At 41.5% G+C, this 21149-nt stretch overlaps 2 protein-coding genes across 9 annotated transcripts; one reads left to right on the forward strand and one right to left on the reverse strand.

Moving 5' to 3' along the window:
* Nucleotides 1-37: 37 nt before the first annotated feature.
* On the reverse strand, nt 38-16104 carry LOC112258348 (vitamin K epoxide reductase complex, subunit 1-like 1). The gene is made up of 3 exons (XM_024432673.1): nt 15797-16104; nt 10775-10884; nt 38-3586 (listed from the first exon to the last, which is right to left on the reverse strand). The coding sequence occupies exons 1-3, from the start codon at nt 16102-16104 to the stop codon at nt 3360-3362; spliced, it is 645 nt and encodes a 214-aa protein (XP_024288441.1). The 3' UTR covers nt 38-3359.
* LOC112258349 lies at nt 15476-20486 on the forward strand. Of its 8 annotated transcripts, XM_042327124.1 has the most exons (8): nt 16495-16619; nt 16713-16792; nt 16962-17093; nt 18269-18342; nt 18391-18403; nt 18627-18730; nt 19332-19440; nt 19809-20486. In XM_042327124.1, the coding sequence occupies exons 4-8, from the start codon at nt 18304-18306 to the stop codon at nt 20141-20143; spliced, it is 600 nt and encodes a 199-aa protein (XP_042183058.1). In that variant the 5' UTR covers nt 16495-16619; nt 16713-16792; nt 16962-17093; nt 18269-18303; the 3' UTR covers nt 20144-20486. The 8 variants fall into 8 exon arrangements, 5 of the variants coding, with proteins under 5 accessions (XP_042183056.1, XP_042183054.1, XP_042183055.1 ...); XM_042327120.1 differs by lacking the exons at nt 16713-16792; nt 16962-17093 and adding an exon at nt 15983-16060 and having other exon boundaries at nt 16569-16619; XM_042327121.1 differs by lacking the exons at nt 16713-16792; nt 16962-17093 and adding an exon at nt 16126-16256 and having other exon boundaries at nt 16569-16619.
* The last annotated feature ends 663 nt before the right edge of the window (nt 20487-21149 follow it).

Below are 21149 nucleotides of genomic sequence, written 5' to 3' on the forward strand. Positions count from 1 at the left end.
GAGTGAGATGTCATAGGAAGAGGCACAGAAAACGCACTTCAGAAGGAATGTTTTAATGGTAAGACATTTCCACACAACAATGACACAATTAAAATGTTCACTCGTGTCAACTTCCGCAACAGTTTCTCACAAGGGAAGCAAATACAGAATTTCATCCGATTGTTTCTCTGCACCCATCTCATCAACCATTCACGTAACACTTGTTCCATGTAAGAAAATACAGCATTTTTTTCAACTTAATATTTGGCAAATACAAAAGCAAACCTAGTCTTTCTCCCACAAAGAAATGTGATGACATGGATTCCTAGACTTCCAATCCTTTTTTCCTACTAAAATAACCCATAATGTTATTAACTCTACAGCTAAAGGGTGTAGTTACTTAATGGAGTCCATTTATACAACATTAGGGAAGAAATAACTATTATTTCACTAAGTCACAGTCAGAGAAAGAAATAAAGAACTTTACAATATTGTAATTCGGACAATGAATATATTTTTTTCAGAAACAAAAAAAAGTGCCCATCTCTAATAACAGAGAAATTAAAGATATTTTTTTTAAAGATTCATGTACTGAAAATATAGTTAAGAGAATTGGGTAAAAAAACAATGACCGTTTAAATACAAGACGGGCTTTTTGGTGGGTCATTTCTACCCACAAGGTCTATAGAGTAGCCTGGTCTCAGATCTGCTTGTGCTCTTGCCAACTAGCCAACAGAAGGCACTTTTGATGGCATTTGTTGATGCAGCGAACATGACCGTCTTCGCTCTAAATCTTGGGACCTTTTAGAATTCACTCAACACATTATGAAACAGGATTAGCTGAGGGCGTATTATGCATTTAGCTGTTTCTATTGACTTTATTAAATTATTTTAATTTGATAAAAACATACATCAAATGTGGTGACTCCTTATCTAACAGGTTAGGAACACTGTTTGTAAGCTTCTTTTAGGGACTTTGACTTGATTTAATAAGCCAAACATATTCCACCCACCTCTCTGGAATTGTGGGACTATTAATCAAGTCTCACAAATAATTCCATAGTAACATGGGTTTATGTCCCAACAGCACTGAACTACTGTAGCAATGATTGCTATTGTAGTTTGTTGATGGCTGACAGTGTCAACAGACACAGCGAGTAACCCATAGGAACGTCTGTACAGTGCAGCCAGACTGCTTTAGATCAACCTCCAGGAGTGGAGCTTTAGAAGTGAGCACACAGGCTTCATTTCTTGATCAGTGTCATCGTGCAATGGTGTCTCTTCCCAATGATCTCAGTGAGTTAGTCACTGATAAAATTCTGATGCAACAACCACATTTTGAATACCAAGTGCAGAGCTAGTGAGTTACAATGCAACCAATACGTACCTCGTAAACCGACTTGTGTAACAATCTGCCATATAACACATAGCTAAGATAAGGGCCCATCTAAAACCGTATCAATGAGGTTGTTCAATGTGAGCCAGGGGATGTTGCATTGGAAAGCAACCTCACAAAACAAGTACAATATTATTTGGGGTTGAATGGCTTTAAGCTGATCCATCAGCTCATCTGCTTCCCTTGGCACTGGTTCTGGACGTTCCAACTGGCTTGGGTTGTTCCACACACCGTGGGCAATACTGAGAGGTAGAGGCAAGGACACTGAGTACTGTGTGGTTTCCTTCCCCACAAACAGTGCTGTTGTACAATTAAGAGAGAGACAACCTTATTTCTCAACCAACAACAGTAACCTACAAAAATGCCTTAAGAACTTTTTTTTTCATGAACAAAACTGCCTACTACTATCAACACCATTGAGCGGACAGACAATCATTGCGTGTTTAGCCGCCTGTGCTACATTACCATTAGAATATACAGGAGAGGGGTGAGACACTAACAAAGCATTTAAGTACACAATTCAGTTAATGATAAAATAAAATGTAACAATGGTGAGAATGAGCAAAAAGTAGTGATACATTACATATCCCTCCTCCCAACAAAATAAAGTTAATTCACTTCACACCTCTTTTAGGCACATAAGTCTTCATGGATCCCACTCCTACAGTAGCGTGTGGTGTCAGGAATGCTTATCACACGTAATAAAGACAAGACAGTGAAGGTGCCATTATGGAAAGTAAGTAGTCTCGGCAGAGGAGAAATTAACTAGGGCCATGTTCATTAGGCACCAAATGTAAGAAATCTAAATGAAACAGCTGGGACTACCCGGACCTTGTTTTCCAGTGTAAATAGTGGAACACTGAGGAAGGGCTTATCAGATGCCTTGGGACCACGGTGAGAGCGACTGAGAAAGAGATGAAAGAAACTGATCAGTGAGCACTTGACTTGACTCACATTAGATCCACGAAACTTAGAGCAGCATGCCTCGCTTGGGATTGTAGGAACTTAAGGTGTCACACACTGACTGACTGCAAAACAGATCTTCATGCAGACTCAATTCACCCAGATGACGACTTGATTTCGGTTACTTTTTTGTTCCTCATCTTGTGATTCAATTATTTGATTTTTTTTTAAACTTAAGTCTACATTAACACTAAATCACAATCTAGCCTGGAATACTGCTCAGCATCTATTTACAGAATCTCTAAAAGAAAACAAAAACACAACCTGACTGAATTACACACAATCTCAAATGTTTCATATTAGTGGTCCTTTTCAAAAGACAAAACAAAATTGCTGTAAAGTGTAAACATAAAACAACTCTTGTGTGGTGTTTGTTGTTCATCTGTTTCTCTCTCCTCATGGAATCAAAGCTGCTGCTGTGAACTGTATGATTGTTCGCCCCAAGACCATGCATTTTGTATTCTGACCCATTTTTCAGTTCCACTCAGGTTGTAGTAATGTTTACAGCTAGCTTCCGGACCCGGTCAGCTGTGCAGGAACAGGACCTTCCTATTTATTTCAAGTAAACACCTTCCTATAAGTCCCCGTTTTCCTCCATGTTCTGGTCCTTCTGGTTCAGGAGAAGGGTGTCCTGTCCTGTCCTCCCATCTTCCATAGTGAAGACTGGCATTCTGCCGTTGCTTCCCTGCTTGCTTGGATTGAATGTGTTTTCAGCCCCATAACCCTATTCATCACCTGTGTCACAGGAGTTAGATTTTTTTTTTTAAGAAACAAATTCTCCCTCTTCTTTTTATTTTATCCTTCCATCACGTATGCAACAATGAACTTGAGATGTCTGGCCCAATTTTTTTTTCTCTAATGTAATCTTCTGGTTTCTTTTTTATAACACACAGCAGAATAAACATTGTTTTGGAAGCAAGGTCTCCTGGTGGCAAGTCAAAATGTTCTGTTCAAGAGGTCACATTTCATTTTTTGTTTGTTCTATTTTTCACTTGCCTACTGTTCTTTTTTACAACCCATCTTAGTCCTGTTTGGCTGGAACCTGCTGCTTCCAGGCCTCATTCAAGTAAACCAGTCGCTTGTAGTTGAGCATAAAGAGAATGAAGTTCAGTGCGTATGTGGTGATGCAGATGATGCAGAAGTCCTTGAGGACGAAGTAGAGGATGTAGCCCAGGTAGAGCGAGCCCATCACCGATAGGATGGACGTCGTCATGACGATCAGGGCAGCCATCGCACTCACGGTGATTCCTGGAACCAACCAGATGAGAGAGAGCAGGGGCTTAAGGCTACGGACATGACATGACGTGCCCTGCACAAACAAATACAGTAAGACATGCTGTGCAAAGGTGGCAGTGAAGAAATATAAATCACTTTGACAAACACTACTACATGGATCAGACAAAAGCAAGAGTTTTGGATAAAAACGCTGGTCACGAAATGCCTGGACCTTTGTACACTTGAATCAGGGGGGAATGCCTTTGTCAGGTGACTTTGAATGAGAGCCAGTCAGCTTTAAGTCTTACTTATTTGCTTACTCATGGTTGATGTACATAAATACAGAGATCAGACACTTGGCTGTTAATGGCACCCTATTTCCCATATAGTGCACTACTTTTGAACAGCGCCCATAGGAATCTGGTCAAAAGTTGTATAGGGAAAAGGGTGCCATTTTGGACTCAGTCAGTGACCCATCACATTAGCGGTGGCTTCTGTGCTATGCAGCCCTTAGGCCCCTCATTTGTAACCTGCACTAGTGAGTGACCACCACAAAACTCTGGCTGCACCCTTCAACTGAAAGTGGAGTGCTTAAGACCAGACCTGGGTTCAAAATACTATTTGAAATCTTCTACAGTGCCAGATGGGTGGGTTTGCAGTTTTAGGACTTGTCTTGGTCCAAGATCAATCAAATCCAGGAAGTTTTTGAAATGACTTAGTCAACATGGATGTGGAGTCTCTATACACCACCATTGAACATGAACACGGATTGGCAGCTCTGCACCATTTCTCGAGTACCCGGCCTGAGACCGATGCCTCACACGAATTCATGGTCTCACTGACTGGACTCTTAATAATAACAACATCTGTCTTTCAGAACAAGTTAAAGGATGTACCATGTGAGCTTGCTACAGCACTTACTACGCTGGTTTGTACTTATGTAAAATGGGAAAAATACTTCAGTTTAGATCCTTCTAAAAAAACAGTTATTAGACCGGATTATATGGTGGGGATGCTAAAATGATGTTTACCTGTTCTGGTCCGGCTCAGAAGATGAACTTATTTCCTTCCACCAATACCTTAACAGCATTAACCCTCACATCAAACTATGGAGTACAGCAAGGATAACATTTGTTGGACCTTGACATCAGTAAAAATGACAGAGGTTGTTTTGCACATCAATAATTTGGAAGCCTACAGATTGGAATACCATTCTGAGAGCAGACAGCTTCCAACCAAAAAGGCTAAAAGAGAACATTCCCCATATGGCCAATTCCAAAGAATCTGCAGAATTTGCAATCAGGAAACAGACTACAGTGTCAAATCTGCTGAATTGGAGAATGGCTTCTTGAATCGGGGCTACAGCGCTCAGGTCCTGATAGATGCAGGTAATAGGGCTGGATTTACTTGACAGAGAGAACTTGTTGCGAAGGGGAGAGCCTCGTGATACATCCGAGTGTAATTTGTTACAAAATACAGGACTGATGCAGAGAACATTACAAGAATCATGAAAAAGACTTGGGGAATCTTCCAAAGTGATACGTCACTACGCCAAGTCTTCCCAGAGCCGCTTTAAGCGGTGTCCTACCCTAAATGACAAACTAGTCTACAGCTCTCTTCCAGGTGACTCTCAAAACACTTTGCTAGACCACAAACCCAGGGGCTCATTTAAATGCAAGTATTTTGTTGACAGCTTCTAAAATGGAGTATCAAGTCAAGCATTTCATTAACTGCAAAACCACTCATGTGGTTACAGATTTATCGGCACCATCTTGAAAGGCAAGATGGCGCCGATAGCTTCGCTTCTAGTCCTTAGGAAACTGTGCAGTATTCTGTTTTTTTAATGCAGTATTTCTTACATTGTTAGCCCAGAAAACCTTAAGTGTATAAGCATTTCGCTACACTCGCAATAACATCTGCTGACCATGTGTATGTGACCAATTCAAATTGGATTTGATTGGAATGTCCACAGTGCAAGGTGTTATATATTGGACGGACAAAGAGACGCCTTCAAGACCGCTTAGTTGGACACAAGTATGACATACGGGTAGGCATTGAAGACTACCCCATGGCAAGGCACTACAAGTCCCTACACCATGGAAACCCTGCCTCCCTACAAGCTATGGGTATTGATCACATTCCGGCCTCTTAGAAAAGGGGACCGTCTTAAACAGTTAAACCAAAGGGAAAGTTTTTGGATTTACAAACTACAGGCCACTAAGTACCCTGGTTTAAATGAAGATATGGATTTACAAACTACAGGCCACTAAGTACCCTGGTTTAAATGAAGATATGGATTTACAAACTACAGGCCACTAAGTACCCTGGTTTAAATGAAGATATGGATTTACAAACGACAGGCCACTAAAGTACCCTGTTTAAATTAAGATATGGATTTCTCACCCTTCCTGTAGGGTTGTGATGGGTCCATTTACTGTCATCTAGTGGACATTTTTGCTCTATTTCCCTCAGCTATGTTTACATGTGGTCCATGTTAGCTGTGTAACAGTGTACTATAAAATAAATGGTTATCTTATTCTTAACACTGTGACCAGTGACTGCCTTTTTGGGGGTTCGGATGCTTCTAGCCTTGAGATGCATCTGATAACATATCTACAGTATTTCACTTTAACATGTATAGTATTGCTTACTAGTGTTACAAATGATTTCTGTAACCACTCCCTCTTCAAAGTCAGGGTTGATCAAATCAAAGATTATATCTTTGCGCTCCCTGATGAAAGCCATGCACCCAAAACACTCTGGCGTTTTTAAACTTTGTTTCCATTGAACATGCCATAAAAGGCATTTTATCTTGGTCCTCCATTCTTTCTGATGAAATAGGTGTTTGAACCCAGGTCTGCTTAAGAAAGTAAACCACTGAGCCAGATGCATGACAGGACCCTCTGGTTAAAGGAGGAAGAGCAGGTGTTGTAGAGGACATTCTAAACAGACTGGTTCTGGCACAGGCTTCTATTCATAGTGATGAAATGACAGAGGGGAAAGGGACAAAGAGACAAACACATTGTGTACAAGGGCGAGAGTGCTACAGGATAAGGTTAAAGCTACCGGTTTTTAGTTAACAGGGGGAACTGTGTAAATACAGTGTGAAAAAAGCAGCAAGAATGGGGCAACAGAAACCAACTGTACAGTAAGCCTTAGGCCATATCGTTTAGCCTAAGTCTTCTTAGCTGACTTGATCATGAGAATAAAAAAATGAAACAATGTCCAGTGGCCACAGAAGAAAAGGCCCTCTCGCTCAAGCTCTTTTTAGGAGAATTCCCATTCTGAGACACCAGCTAATCCATGGTCCCTTCAACCTACGTCTAAATGATTCATTTTTTTTAAATAACTTATATCCTCACTAACCTAACCACAATGCCTGGACAGTAAGTTTCACCCACTGTAACACTGTTGCGTTAGTCAAATCCAGCTGTGTAGTAAATGGATATGGGTAAAAGGGGCTCTAGTTCTGAGGCAGGACCAGTTGGCTAAGCAGAACACAGGGCCCTTAGGCCAGTCAGCAGGGGAACAGATCTGAGTCAGGACCAGTTGGCTAAACCAGCAGGACTGAGTCAGTAAAACCACCAACCTCCCACCAGGACATCAGACAGTCAGGCGGGAGTGTATATTATGACTTCACACAGGGAAGGGGCCCTGCAAGAAGCATTACACTGGCTCAGCATTACTATTTATTTTTAAACATTTTTATTGTTGGACAAAATACTGTAAAAACAGTCAAATCAGCTCCAAGTGATTTTACTTTTGGAGATCTGTTCCAAAGTATTCCCACGTATAAAATAGAGATATGTGATCGTATACAAATGTACTGAAGGTTTGAAAATAGAAATGTTATCTGTTTGAGCTTCTTGCGGTCAATTTGCAGAGTCCCCAAATGATGTACAATTATGTTCCAGCCCCGACCATCACGTAATAAATAAATACAAAATAGGCCCACGGCTGAATCTATTTGTTGATCCCTATAATAGGTTTGTTGACAAGCATATATTATTTATGCATCCAAATGTAAGTGGCTTTGACCTGTAAAAATATTCACACAGTGGTGAAAGACATAGTCAAGTGTTCCTAATTCTATGGAGGACACTGAAAGGACACGTTAGGTTTATTAAACAGAAGAGTGTGTTATCACACCCCGCTCGTGGGAAGTGACGAGCTCTTATAGGACCAAGGCACAAATAATAATATTAATATTATAATAACCAATCATTTTGCGCTTTATTTAACCATCTTACATATAAAACCTTATTTGATCATTGAAAATTGTGAATAACTCACCACAGTTTAATGAGAAGGGTGTGCTTGAAACGATGCACATAACTCTGCAATGTTGGGTTGTATTGGAGAGTCCCAGTCTTAAGTCATTTTCCACACAGTCTGTGCCTGTATTTAGTTTTCATGCTAGTGAGGGCCGAGAACCCACTCTCACATAGGTACGTGGTTGCAAAGGGCATCAGTGTCTTAACAGCGCAATTTTTCAAGGCAGGATACTCTGAGAGCAGCCCAAATCAGAAATCTGTCAGTGGCTTCTGATTATAATACATTTTCACAGAACCTCTTGTTGCAATTTTGATGAGGCTCTTGTTCAGATATCAATAAGTTGACTGGAGGCAGGGCATGAAAGGGATAACGAATCTAGTTTGTGTCATCCGTTTCGGGAAAGTACCTGTGTATTTATTTGCGCAACCAACTCACTCCGGTGCTTCGCTATATCACATTGACATTGTCCCGTAAAACTTGAGTTCATTTGCACATAAAATCAAACAACGATGGAAAGACCTGTGTGTGGTCCTTGTTAATGCAGTCAGAGAAGAGCTCTAACTTCTTAATCATAGCCTCAATTTTGTCCCGCACATTGAATATAGTTGCGGAGAGTCCCTGTAATCCTAGATTCAGATCATTCTGTCGAGAAAAAAACATCACCCAGATAGGCCAGTAGTGTGAGAAACTCATCATGCAAGCGGTCAGACAAGTGAAAATTATGGTCAGTAAAAATAACTTTAAGCTCGTCTCAATTTTTTAAATAATTTTTTTAACTTGTCGATACTTTGCCCCTTGATAACCAGCGCACTTCTATATGTTGTAAAATCGTTACATGGTCGCTGCCCATGTCATTGCAAAGTGCAGAAAAAACATGAGTTCAGGGGCCTTGCTTTACCAAAGTTAAACATTTTCACTGTAGTGTCCAAAACATCTTTCAAGCTGTCAGGCATTCCCTTGGCCGCAGGAGCCTCTCGGCGGATCCTGCAGTGTACCCAAGTGGCGTCGGGAGCAACTGCTTGCACACGCGTTACCACTCCACTATGTCTCACTGTCATGGCTTTTGCTCCATCAGTACAGATACCAACACATCTTGACCACCAAAGTCCATTTGATGTCACAAAGCTGTCCTGTACTTAAAAATATCCTCTCGTGTTGTCCTGGTTTCCAGTGGTTTGCAGAAGAGGATGTCTTCCTTATGACCCCCCCCATAAATGTAACGGACATATACCAGGAGCTGTGCCAAGCCCGCCACGTCTGTTGACTCATCCAGCTGTAACGCATATAATTCACTAGCTTGTATGCGAAGCAGTAATTGTTTCAAAACATCTCCTGCCATATCACTGATGCGTCATGAACCAGTGTTGTTTGATGAAGGCATTGTTTGTATAGTTTTTTTTGGCCTTTTCCCCCAGCATTGTTCCAGCCATATCCACGGCAGCAGGAAGAATTAAGTCCTCCACAATAGCATGGGGCTTGCCTGTCCTAGCCACTCGGTAGCTCACCATATAAGATGCTTCTTACCCCCTTCTTATTAATGGTATCTGTTGCTTATATTTACAAGTCTTACTACTCGAAAGGAGTCTTAATTCTCAATCAAAAAACTCCTGTGGCTTATTTTTTAAATTGGCATGTTTTGTTTCTAAATGTCTGCGCAAGAGTGAAGTTTTCATCAAGTTGTGAGATAGTACTTATGCACATATAACACACTGTGTCTGAGGAAAGGCACTACTCCCAATATAAGTGAAGCCCAAACCAATGTAGTTCTCATCATATTTGCACGTCTTCGATGGTCCAACGTCCCTGTCTGTTGTTCGGTGCTTTCCCGGGTAAGGGGGGAGTAGCTCTTCGGCTGCATCAGACTCAGTGTCCATGCTAGCTGGACTAACAACAAATGTAGAACTACTGATGCTAGCATTGGATCTGCTCGTGGAAGCAGAACAACTTGTGTCGTCGACAGGTGCAGTGCTGCTGGTTTGTCACTCTATGGGCCTTAGTTTTAAAAAACAACAACCTTTTATCCATTTTCGAGCAAACGGAATGAGCAGCAGCTACGTTTGGCTACATACGGAAGGTTAGTGGAATTCCCACAAGAGAGTAATGGTTAATGTCATTGGATGTTAATTATTTGACTAGGCTACCTGTATTTGACATTGTGTTGTTATTTTGCTCAACACTAGATCCTTTAAATGTTATTTTTGGCAGGGAAACGAGGCTACTCAGGCAAGAAGAAAATCTTACCCAAATTGCCCGTTGGAAAATATAAATTGACTGTTTGAAAATGTTACTTAAAAATAAAAATAATTATGAATCACTTTTTGGTGTACCCCCGAAGGCATTGCGCATACCCCTGGTTTGGGAATACCTGGTCTGAGAAGAACAATATTGGCAGGACAGGCATATAGCCAATACCTGAATGTGATAATGTATTAGGCCCACTGCACAAATCTAATTCCTACAGAACGTTTATTAATGTTGTATATGCTTACATTTTGTAAGTCTTTTATTTTTTAATCTGAGTGGTAAAAAAAGAAAAGATAAAAAGTTGGTGACCACTGGCCTACATCTTGATTTACCTGGTTTATTTAGAGATTTAGCATTAGCTGATTTTCTCTGTCTGGGTCAAGTGCCATTCTGTGACTGGCTAATACGCCTTTTTTGCTGCGGTAGAGTATCTTGATGATATGGAGTATCGTGATACTAAACCTGGCATTGAAGTAAAACATTCTGGTATAGTGACAACGCTACCTTTAATATACTCCACAGTCCTGACTCAGGACTTATCTGAGCTAGGGTGCAGTCAAATATAGTAAAGAGGAAGTGAGGGCCTGACAGTGGTGTGTCAGCACAAATAGCCCAAAGTGACTTTTCAAGGAGGCTTGTCACCTAAATTCTCTCCATACTTTGCATAGCATGAGCCGGTGGCTGTGGAATCGAAAGTCTTACCTAGTAACAGTTGAAAGACATAAAAGAAAATTCCATAGACACTGTTTGGCTGGTTCATTGCACTGTCGATTCCGAAGATTGAGCCCAGCAGTCCAAATCCTCGGCCCCACCTACACAGGGGGAGAAATTAGGAAAAAACAAATGGAAATGTGTTAGTAATCGTGATGATGAATTGCAGGGACAAATTCACAAATACATGTATTCAACCTGATAAACAAATAGCAATGTACGCCAAGGAAAATGTCTGAGAAGCTCAAGCTATTATTGGGTGAGATTCTGATAAGGTGATCGCCTAAATGGTGTAATTTACAAGTTATAATCAAAGATATGACGGGTGACGTCTACAATCCTAAATTATATAACCATGTTGATACAGTATCTCAATAGGAAGGCTTAACAGGTGTCATATACAAGCTATAACCATAAAAGTAAAAGCCGAATTTCGTCAAACCATTACAAAGAGAACAAAAGGAAATTCCCGAGGCCGACTGTACGGCCTCAGAAGCAAGATAACAATGTACCCTGGAAACCTGAGTGGCGCAACAACCACTGGTCCTGGTTTTGTCGTTTCCCCTCCCTGCACTGCCTCCACGGGATCACACCACTGTGTTGTTCACAGCAGCACATAAGTAATGCATTTAGGACCTACACAGTGTACAAAACATTAGGAACACCGTCCTAAATATTGAGTTGCACCCCCTTTTGCCTCAATTCGTCGGGGGGCATGGACTCTAAAAGGTGTCGAAATCATACCACAGGGATGCTGTCCAGCTAGGGAAATTAACTTTTTGGCCCACCAGCCACTATGCATGTAGATTTAAAGAATCTACTAGTCACTCAGATCATTTACCAGCCAAAATGTGTTTTACGCTATTTACGTGTTTTACGCATTTTTTGATAAGACAAGAAATGTATTACTAGTAAGAAGTAAATGGGGTATATTGCTGAATTTCATGAACTGCGTCTTAACAAATACATGGTATACATTTTTTTTTAGATACAATAATAAAAACAGCTGTTCAGTTGTAGAACTGTTTCATCAAGAATCAACAAAAGCGTCTACAATACCACAAACGGCTGAGTGATGTGGCTCATTTATTATACTTCAAGGTGCTACGCTGATATAAAAAATAATAAAAACATTTTACAAGGAGTACATGTGCTCCTAATTAGAAATGTAGAAGCACACAAATCTAGGAGATCTAAAGATTCAAGTTTTGATAAGAAATTACAAAAAGTTCATGAATAAAAGTCCTTAGGAGGGATCCATGCTCAATCAACCACAATCATTAGGTGAGACAAAAATGTTCAGCTGCCCCTTTAAGGGACGGGCCGTTAGGGTGTATACGTTATTTATAATAAGTCACCTGGAGAGAATCTGACCTCAGAAATGAAAATGGATGGCCCTCCCTTCAGCAAAAAGTGACCTTCCCCTTTAGCAAAATAAAAATGTAAACGAAGTGGATAGCAGATAACATGCCTTCCGTTTACCAGAGATTTAGATATGCAGCTTTATAAACTGTTCTTCGTACTGTAAGCATTTGCAGAACATACATCCATAGTAGACCTGATTACCAACAATGACGAGACAGCCTATAGGGAGGTGGTGAGGGCCCTGGTGGAGTGGTGACAGGAAAATAACCTCAATGTCAACAAAACGAAGGAGCTGATCGAGGACTTCATGACAGCATAGGGAGCACGGCCCCGTCGACATTGACAGGACTGCAGTGGAGAAGGTGGAAAGCTTCAAGTTCCCCGACATACAAGTCACTGACGATCTGAAATGATTCACCCACGGCATCCCCAGAGGCACAGTGGTCTAACACACTGCATCGCAGTGCTAGCTGTGCCACTAGAGATCCTGGTTCTAGTCCAGGCTCTGTCGCAGCAAGCTGTGACCGGTAGACCCACGGGGCGGCGCATAATTGGCCTAGCATCGTCCGGGTTAGGGGAGGGTTTGGCTGGCTGGGATGTCCTTGTCCCATCACACTCTAGCGACTTCTGTGGCGGGCCAGGCGCATGCATGTTGACAAGGTCGCCAGGTGTATGGTGTTTCCTCTGACACATTGGTGCAGCTGGCTTCCGGGTTAAGCAGACATTGTGTCAAGAAGCAGTGCGGCTTGGCCGGATCGTGTTTCGCCTCTCCCGAGTCCGTACGAGAGTTGCAGCGATGAGACAAGACTAACTACCAATTGGGCAGAAAAAGGGGTAGAAAAAAATGACAGTTGAAGTCAGAAGTTTACATCCACTTAGGTTGGAGTCATTAAAACTCCTTTTTCAACCTCTCCACACATTTCTAGTTAACAAACTATAGTTCTGGCAAGTCGGTTAGGACAAGTCATTTTTCCAACAATTGTTTACAGACAGAGTATTTCACTGTATCACAATTCCAGTTGGTCAGAAGTTTACATACACTAAGTTGACTGTGCCTTATACAGCTTGGAAAATTCCAGAAAATGTCATGGCTTTAGAAGTGTCTGATAGGCTAATTGGCATAATTTGAGTCAATTGGAGGTGTACATATGGATGCATTTCAAGGCCTACTTTCAAACTCAGTGGCCCTTTTCTTGACATCATGGGAAAATCAAAAGAATTCAGCCAAGACCCCAGAAAAAAATTGTAGGCCTCCATAAATCTAGTTAATCCTTGGGAGCAATTTCCAAACGCCTGAAGGTACCATGTTCATCTGTACAAACAATAGTACAGTATAAAGTATGAACACCATGGGACCACGCAGCCGTCATACCTCTCAGGAAGAAGACACGTTCTGTCTCCTAGAGATGAACGTACTTTGGTGTGAAAAGATGCTGGGGGAAACAGGTACAAAAGTATTTATATCCACAGTAAAACGAGTCCTATATCAACAGAACCTGAAAGGCCGCTCAGTAAGGAAGAAGCCACTGATCCAAAACCGCCATAAAAAAAGCCAGACTATGGTTTGCAACTGCACATGGGGACAAAGATCGTACTTTTTCGAGAAATGTCCTGTGGTCTGATGAAACAAAAATAGACCCGTTTGGCCATAATGACCATCGTTATGTTTGGAGGAAAAGGGGGAGGCTTACAAGCCGAAGAACACCAACCCAACCGTGAAGCACGGGGGTGGCAGCATTATGTTGTGGGGGTGCTTTGCTGCATCATGAGGGAGGAAAATGATATAGATATATTGAAGCAACGTCTCAAGACATCAGTCAAGAAGTTAAAGCTTGGTCGCAAATGGGTCTTCCAAATGGACAACGACCCCAAGCATACTTCCAAAGTTGTGGCAAAATGTCTTAAGAACAACAAAGTCAAGGTATTGGAGTGGCCATCACAAAGCCCCGACCTCAATCCCATAGAAAATGTGTGGGCAGAACTGAAAAAGCGTGTGCGAGCAAGGAGGCCTACAAAACTGACTCCGTTACACCAGCTCTGTCAGGAGGAACGGGCCAAATTTCACCCAACGTTTGACCCAAGGTAAACAACTTAAAGGCAATGCTACCAAATACCAATTGAATATATGTAAACTTCTGACCCACTGGGAATGTGATGAAATAAATAAATCACTCTACTATTATTCTGACATTTCACATTCTTAAAATAACTAACCTAAAACAGGGAATTTTCACTGGGATTAAATGTCAGGAATTGTGAAAAACTGAGTTTAAATGTATTTGGCTAAGGTGTATGTAAACTTCTGACTAACTGTACATAGACATGGAATAACTGGTCACTTTAATAATGGAATACTAGTTACTATAATGTTTACATACTGCTTTACTCATTTCATACATGTATACTGAATTCTATTCAATGCCACTCTGACTTTGCTCGTCCTAATATTTATACATTACTTAATTCCATTATTTTACTTTTAGATGTGTGTATTGTTTGATATTACTGCACTGTTGGAGCTAGGAACACAAGCATTTCGCTTGTCATGACTGTCCTGTGAGGATCCAAATAGGTCAGATCAGCTTTGTAATAAATAACTTCAACCAGACCCATTCTCACTCGCAAGAGGGGGGAGAAGAAAACTGGTGGGGGTTGACAGCTCACACCCAGTTGTAAATCAAGGAGAGAACATTCAGCAAATCCCTCTCCAAATTCACCTAAGGAATGTGCTTATGTTTCAACAGACCTTTTCCCGCCGAAACTAACACGTTCTAAAGCGAATACTGGAACAATATTGCTAACATAGGATGTGGGGACTGGTCAGGGGCGATCTGGAGAACACTGGTGACGTTTTGGGTGTTATTAAAAATGCCATAAAGGAAATACTGTAACTTGTTGATCAACTATGTGTGGTGTCCAGTCGATGCATGTGAATTCAACTTTGTTAATATACAATTCTGTATTTTCCAATCTAAGGATTAGGTTGTTTATCTTGTCATTTTACAGCCCACAATCCAACTAATGGCATCGAGGGCAGAAATGCAAGGCCCATATTTGAGATCGCTATGGAATTATACAAATGCAGTATAGTTTCTAGAATTGTAGTGAGACGTATTAAAATGATATCAGTTTAAGATCTTGGTAAACTTGTTTGAGGTATTCTCCAATGTATAGAGTAGACAGCCGATTCACAGAGCTAAGAAAATGCTACCCAAAACTGGCTGAATGGCTACGCCTCTTGTCTAGCTAGCTAGCCAATGTTAACTTAATAAGGGGTGTCGCCCCATTCGCTAACTAGCTAATTTAGCAGTCTAATTAAAACTAAATATCAGTGTTACGGTTGGAGGACAAGTGTGCATCCATGCAAAGTAAGACAATTTCATAGCATCTAACAGCCAGCTAGTAGCTAACTTAGTTGTTTCCTGGTAAATAGCTAAGAGTAAACTTACCGTAATGTTAGCAATGTGGCTACGATAGCTTCTACACACTAAACAGGCTAAGTTTATTATCAATAGAGTTTAAATGTTTAACGTACTAAAGCACAGCGCATGCTAAAACATTGACAGTTTAGCACAATGGTGCCAAAAAAACGCACAGTCTCATCCAGAGCGCTGCTAGTACTCCGCGCCGCTGTTGAATTAAAATTACCTGGAGGTGAAGACTTTTGAACAGCTGATAGAATTGCTCACGTCACACATGGCCCGATAATTCGAGTCTCTAGCCTTTTCCGTTTCCACATGATAGGCGTATAAAGACAACAATATGCCCAATACGCAAACAAGGAGCCTGGCTATTCTTTCCCATCGAGGGGTGGACACTCTCAGGACGGGCGCCGCCATCTTTCCGGCCTCGCTCGAGTCGTACACGCAACGCAACCGATGACGAGAACTGCGACGTGGAAAAAACGTCAAGGTGCCACACGACCAGGGCAGAGGCAGTCGGTATTGATGCCGCATTCAAATTACTACTCGGAACTAGGAAACTCGAAAATGTCCGACTTGCTGATTCGATGTGGCACCTGTATAACTACTGTTAGTACGTCGGAAATGTTCGAGTTTCCTAGTTGCGAATAGTTCCGACAGACGTGGTATCAGAACGTATACCATGGGTATGACAAAACATGTATTTTTACTGCTGTAATTCTGTTGGTAACCAGTTTGTAATAGCAATACGGAACATCTGGGGTTTGTGGTTTATGGCCAATATACCACGGCTAGGGGCTGTAATTCAGGCACTTCACGTTGCATCGTGCTAAGAACAGCCCTATACCACACCCCATCATGCCTTATTGCTTAAGTATAAGTCATAATACCCATAGAACCTAGCGGTAAAACCCAGAAATGTTTCCAATCGTTTTTTTAACCATTTTTTTCGTCTGGAATTTTAGAACTACTTCATATAAGGTGTCTGTTTTTTGTAGGCTTATCCTGGCATGACGTTTTGATAACCGCGCAAATCTCTCTCGGACAAGGTAACTTTTCTCAATATGTTTGCCTGTAATTACACCCCCCACACACACACAAAAAATGAAATGCTAATTACCCATAATGTGGCGATCATACAGAACTACACATACTGCCTCAAGCTTTGACGTCATCACCCAAGGCACGTTTCTCCATGCAAACTCTCATCGACAACTAACAAGTAAACTACCATGTAGATACAGTATTATAGCCTTTGTAGTTTCTCTTAAATTATTGATAGTGTGTATTTCTCGTAGTCTTGTTTAGTATTCTTTTAAATAGCTAGCAACGTTTAGCAGTTTAAAATTACTAGATTTTCTACATTTGTATTGCCCTCTGGCCTTTTGTAGCGAACCTTAGGTCTCCGTCGATCAGAAGCAAGGATGGTTCTGTGCTATGTACCGGATTGTAACCACTACTCAAAAGCACACACACATTTTGTTTTCCGACCCCGAGAGACGTCGCTGGAGCAGTGTGATAAGGTTTGCTAGCTACTAACAAGCTATTTTGGTTAGGTCAAAGCTCTGTGGTTAGCTAGGTACTGTGGTTAGCTAGATAATCACCGACCGTAGGTAACGTGCGTGTACAATGCACCTTAGAAGTAAAAAAGAGAACCAGCATATGCTAGAATGACTTGTGTTGAGTGAGCGATTCAGCTAGATAACTCACGGATTGTGTAGTCATACTTTTTTTTCACGTGGTGACATGCTAGCTAGCAATTAGCCCACCAGGATAGGGATATTTAGCTAACGTTGGCTAGTTAACGTTAAATCACCATTTGTGTAGTCAGACTTGCTACAGTAGCTAACATTGGGGCGGCACCACGGCAAGGATAGTTGGTTGGCTAGCATGTCACCACTTAGAAAATTCTGACTACACGAACGGTGAACTAATATTAACTAGTTAGCTAGCCAAATGTTGGCTAGCTAGTTAGGCACCTTGGTTGGCAAGTTAACTACATTAGCTAAAGTTGGCTAACTAGCTCACAAGGGACTTGTGGCCTCAATGTTTTCCCCATACAGTACACTGAAACGGTTTTGTTCCACAAGTGCACCTGTTGTACATGACTAGTCAAATGACCTGTGAAGTCAGTTGGAAATGTCAACAGGGATGGAAATTAAGCTTGCCCGAGTCTAGTACTTTTCAGACTGGGCTAGTAGACAATGTGCCAAACTAGCCTGACACAGCAGTGAAATTTTGCCTTTACAAAAATTGCATGCCACAGATTTGGGACCTGAATGTTACCCAGGCTAGTTGAAATCCTTATGTTCTACCCCTGCATGTCAGTCCCCTTCAGACGATTCCCCTATCACTGTTGTTCCTCCTCAGTGACCTCAGGGTTTTAACTTTACTCTTGAGAATTAGAATAATAAGTACAGCCGTATAGCTCATCGCAGTACTTCCTCTTTGGGCAAATAGTATCCTAGACTGTCTTGATCATCTAGTTGAGCATTCCAGGTAATTTCTCCATCCCAGCAGAAATGTCCCATCCACATAGTAGGATTTTAGATGTGCAGATAGACCAAAGTCCAGTCTATTTTACGGTTACTATAGTCAAGTCTGTGGGTTGTGGTATTTAAATATAATGTTACCATTTTAGTAATCAGCCTATTGGGGAGAGAGAAACTACCACTGACCAAATGTCTTTGTTTTCCAGGCCAACAGGAGTGTACCCCTCAGATCATCTGGTGCATGGACATCCTGTGCCAGTGGTATGATATCCTGTGCCAGTGTGATCCGAGCGCAACCGTCCAGTTGTAGACTACAGCAGATCGAGCCTGTGGACGGAGAGGTCAGTAACTCATCAAATGTGATACGATGAATTTGTAGATATATCTGCACAGTATGTTTGTGTATGGTTCCCATGAGTTAAGATTGGGTGATGAGGGACCCCTTGTCACATTGTCCAAGGTGAGTTTTGTGTTCTGAAAAACAATGTTTTCTGTCCAGATAAAGATGGTGATACCGCATTGAAAAAGACCTACCACTGACCAAATGTCTCTTTTGTTTTCCAGTCCAACAGGAGTGTATCCTTCAGACCATCCGGCGCATAGACATCCTGCGCCAGTGTGATCCGAGCATGAGCGTCCAGTTATGGAGGCTACCAGTGGTGGAAAAAGTACTCAATTGTCATACTTGAGTAAAAGTAAATATACCTTAATAGAGAATGACTCAAGTGAAAGTCACCCATTTAAATCTACTTGAGTGAAAGTCTAAAAGTATTTAGTTTTAAATATACTTAAAGTATCAAAAGTAAATGTAATTGCTCAAATAGAAGTATCAAAAGTAAGTCTAAATCATTTAAAATTCCATATTAAGCAAACAAGACGGCAACATTTTCTTATTTTAATTTACGGATAGCTATGGGGCATGCTCCAACACTCAGACATCATTTACAAACAAAGCATGTGTTTAGTGAGTCCACCAGATCAGAGGCAGTAGGGTCGACAAGCAATGTTCTCTTGATAAGTGTGTGTGTGAATTAGATGATTTTCCTGTCCTGCTAAGCATTCAAAATGTAACAAGTACTTTTGGGTGTCAGGGAAAATGTATGGAGTAAAAGGTACATGATTTTCTTTAGGAATGTAGTGAAGTAAAAGTTGTCAAATATAAATAGTAAAGTACAGATATTACTTAAGTAGTGATACAATAGTGTAAAACATTGAATTTGTAAATGCATCAAAATTGTCACTTGATGTCCCCTTTTCCCCATGTTTTAGATGAGGCGTGACATGCGAAACATCAGTCTCACCCCCCGAGAAGCAGTACATGATCAACGCCATCCTCAGCAAGGAGATCTGCTGGAAGTGATGTACTCTCACTCTGGGGGTAAGACATAATTTAAACATCAGATATAAATTCCCACTGACCATGATACTATGCAATGTGAATTGTGTTGGACTACTTAACAAAACTCAGGAGCTGCACTCAGACCAGACTGTGATTGAACTAACTTACTTTAGTTGGCTGCTTTGAGCAAAACTTTAATGTAATATAACCTATTCTAGGAGCCTAGTGTGTGTGTGTATGAACCATGTGGAATATTTTTGGACCATTGGCTTCCCAGAAAACGGGTACTGACAGGAGGAGCAATTACGAGTCTGTCAGAGGTCGTCATGATGGAGGCTCCCACACATCCATCCCTGTAGCCATTTTGAATGCCTGATGCCCTCCTCTTTATGTGCCCCACTTTACAGACAACACCCCATCCAATGAGTGTGATCTGAGGACCCTGCTTCACCGACAACACCATGCCAGCCTGGTTGCCTGCATGCCCCAGGTGCCCTTGTTTTTGAACAATGTCTGGTACAGGGAGAGTTGCGGTTGTTCTAGCTCAGGTTCAAGGAGACGTGCCATTCCACTGAACCTTCCCTGGGGACGGTTCCTTACCACTGAAGATCCTCCTCTGTGGGCTCCCGGGACAGAGAGGATTTGTAGTCTTCGGCCAGGTACAGGTCCTCCACTGACTGCACCTGGTTGGGCCCGGCTGGCTTCCTCCTCACACTCCACATCCATACAGCTGATATTGTGAACCGCCAAATAGGCTGCATGGCTACACTTATGAGCTCCATGGGGGCATTTGCTTGTGGTAGAGAGAATTACCTGGTCACTTATTATAGAGACCTGACAAGCGGAAGGATGTTGGATGTTAAGTGCCACATGCCTTTCTGTGCTTGACTTTGAACACCCTGAAATGCATTTGTTGTAAGAGTGCTATATAAGAAGTTTGACATTACAACTGTAGAATATTTCAACTGTAATTTTCACAAGGACAAGTGCAGTTTTTCCATAAACTTTTAATTGATAACTTGATTTTCACTTGACATATCAGTCAGTGCCCATAATCAAGACTGAATAAATACATTGTTTTTGAAGCTTTGTCTCTGGTCATGAAACTAAAATACAAGCAGAATGTCTAAACAAAGTCAATTCTGATTCATTCTCAATGACAACATTCTATACTGAACAAAAATAAATGCAACGTCTAAGGTTTGTCCCAAGAACTGGAATAAGAGCCCTGAAATTCTTCATAAACATTTCTCATTTTGTGCCCATTCCTGTTAGTGAGCATAACTCCTTTGCCAAGATAATCCATTCACCTAACAGATGTGGCATATCAAGAAACTGATTAAAGAGTATGGTCATTCCACAGGTGCATCTTGTGCTGGGGACAATAAAAGGCCACTAAAATGCTCAGTTTTGTCACAACACCAGATGTCTCAAGTTCAGGGAGTGTGAAATTAGCATGCTGACTGCAGGAATGTCCACCAGAGCTGTTGCAGGAGAATCTAATGTTAATTTCTCCAACACCGCCTCCAACGTCGTTTTAAAGAATTTGGCAGTACTTCTAGCCGGTCTCACAATCGCACACCATGTGTAACCATAGCAGCCCAGGACCTCCACATCCGGCTTATTCACCAGCGGGATCGTCTGAGGGGGTGCCGAGGAGTGTTTCTGTCTGAGAACTAATTCTGATTGTCTGGACCTGGCTCACCAGTGTGTGGACCTATGGCTGCACCCTTGCCCAGTCATGTGAA

This window comes from Oncorhynchus tshawytscha, linkage group LG09 (assembly GCF_018296145.1).
Source record: "Oncorhynchus tshawytscha isolate Ot180627B linkage group LG09, Otsh_v2.0, whole genome shotgun sequence".
Classification (NCBI taxonomy): Eukaryota; Metazoa; Chordata; class Actinopteri; order Salmoniformes; family Salmonidae; genus Oncorhynchus; species Oncorhynchus tshawytscha.

Coding starts and splice junctions, on each gene's coding strand:
- LOC112258349 (XM_042327120.1), top strand. CDS start 16,027: ATGACGAGAACTGCGACGTGGAAAAAACGTCAAG. Junction 16,061..16,568: donor GACGTGGAAAAAACGTCAAG/GTGCCACACGAC, acceptor TGTTTTTTGTAG/GCTTATCCTGGCATGACGTT. Junction 16,620..18,268: donor GCAAATCTCTCTCGGACAAG/GTAACTTTTCTC, acceptor TTTGTTTTCCAG/GCCAACAGGAGTGTACCCCT.
- LOC112258348 (XM_024432673.1), bottom strand. CDS start 16,104: ATGCGGCATCAATACCGACTGCCTCTGCCCTGGTCGTGTGGCACCTTG. Junction 10,885..15,796: donor TCAAAAGTCTTCACCTCCAG/GTAATTTTAATT, acceptor CCCCCTGTGTAG/GTGGGGCCGAGGATTTGGAC. Junction 3,587..10,774: donor TGTCTTTCAACTGTTACTAG/GTAAGACTTTCG, acceptor GGTTGGTTCCAG/GAATCACCGTGAGTGCGATG.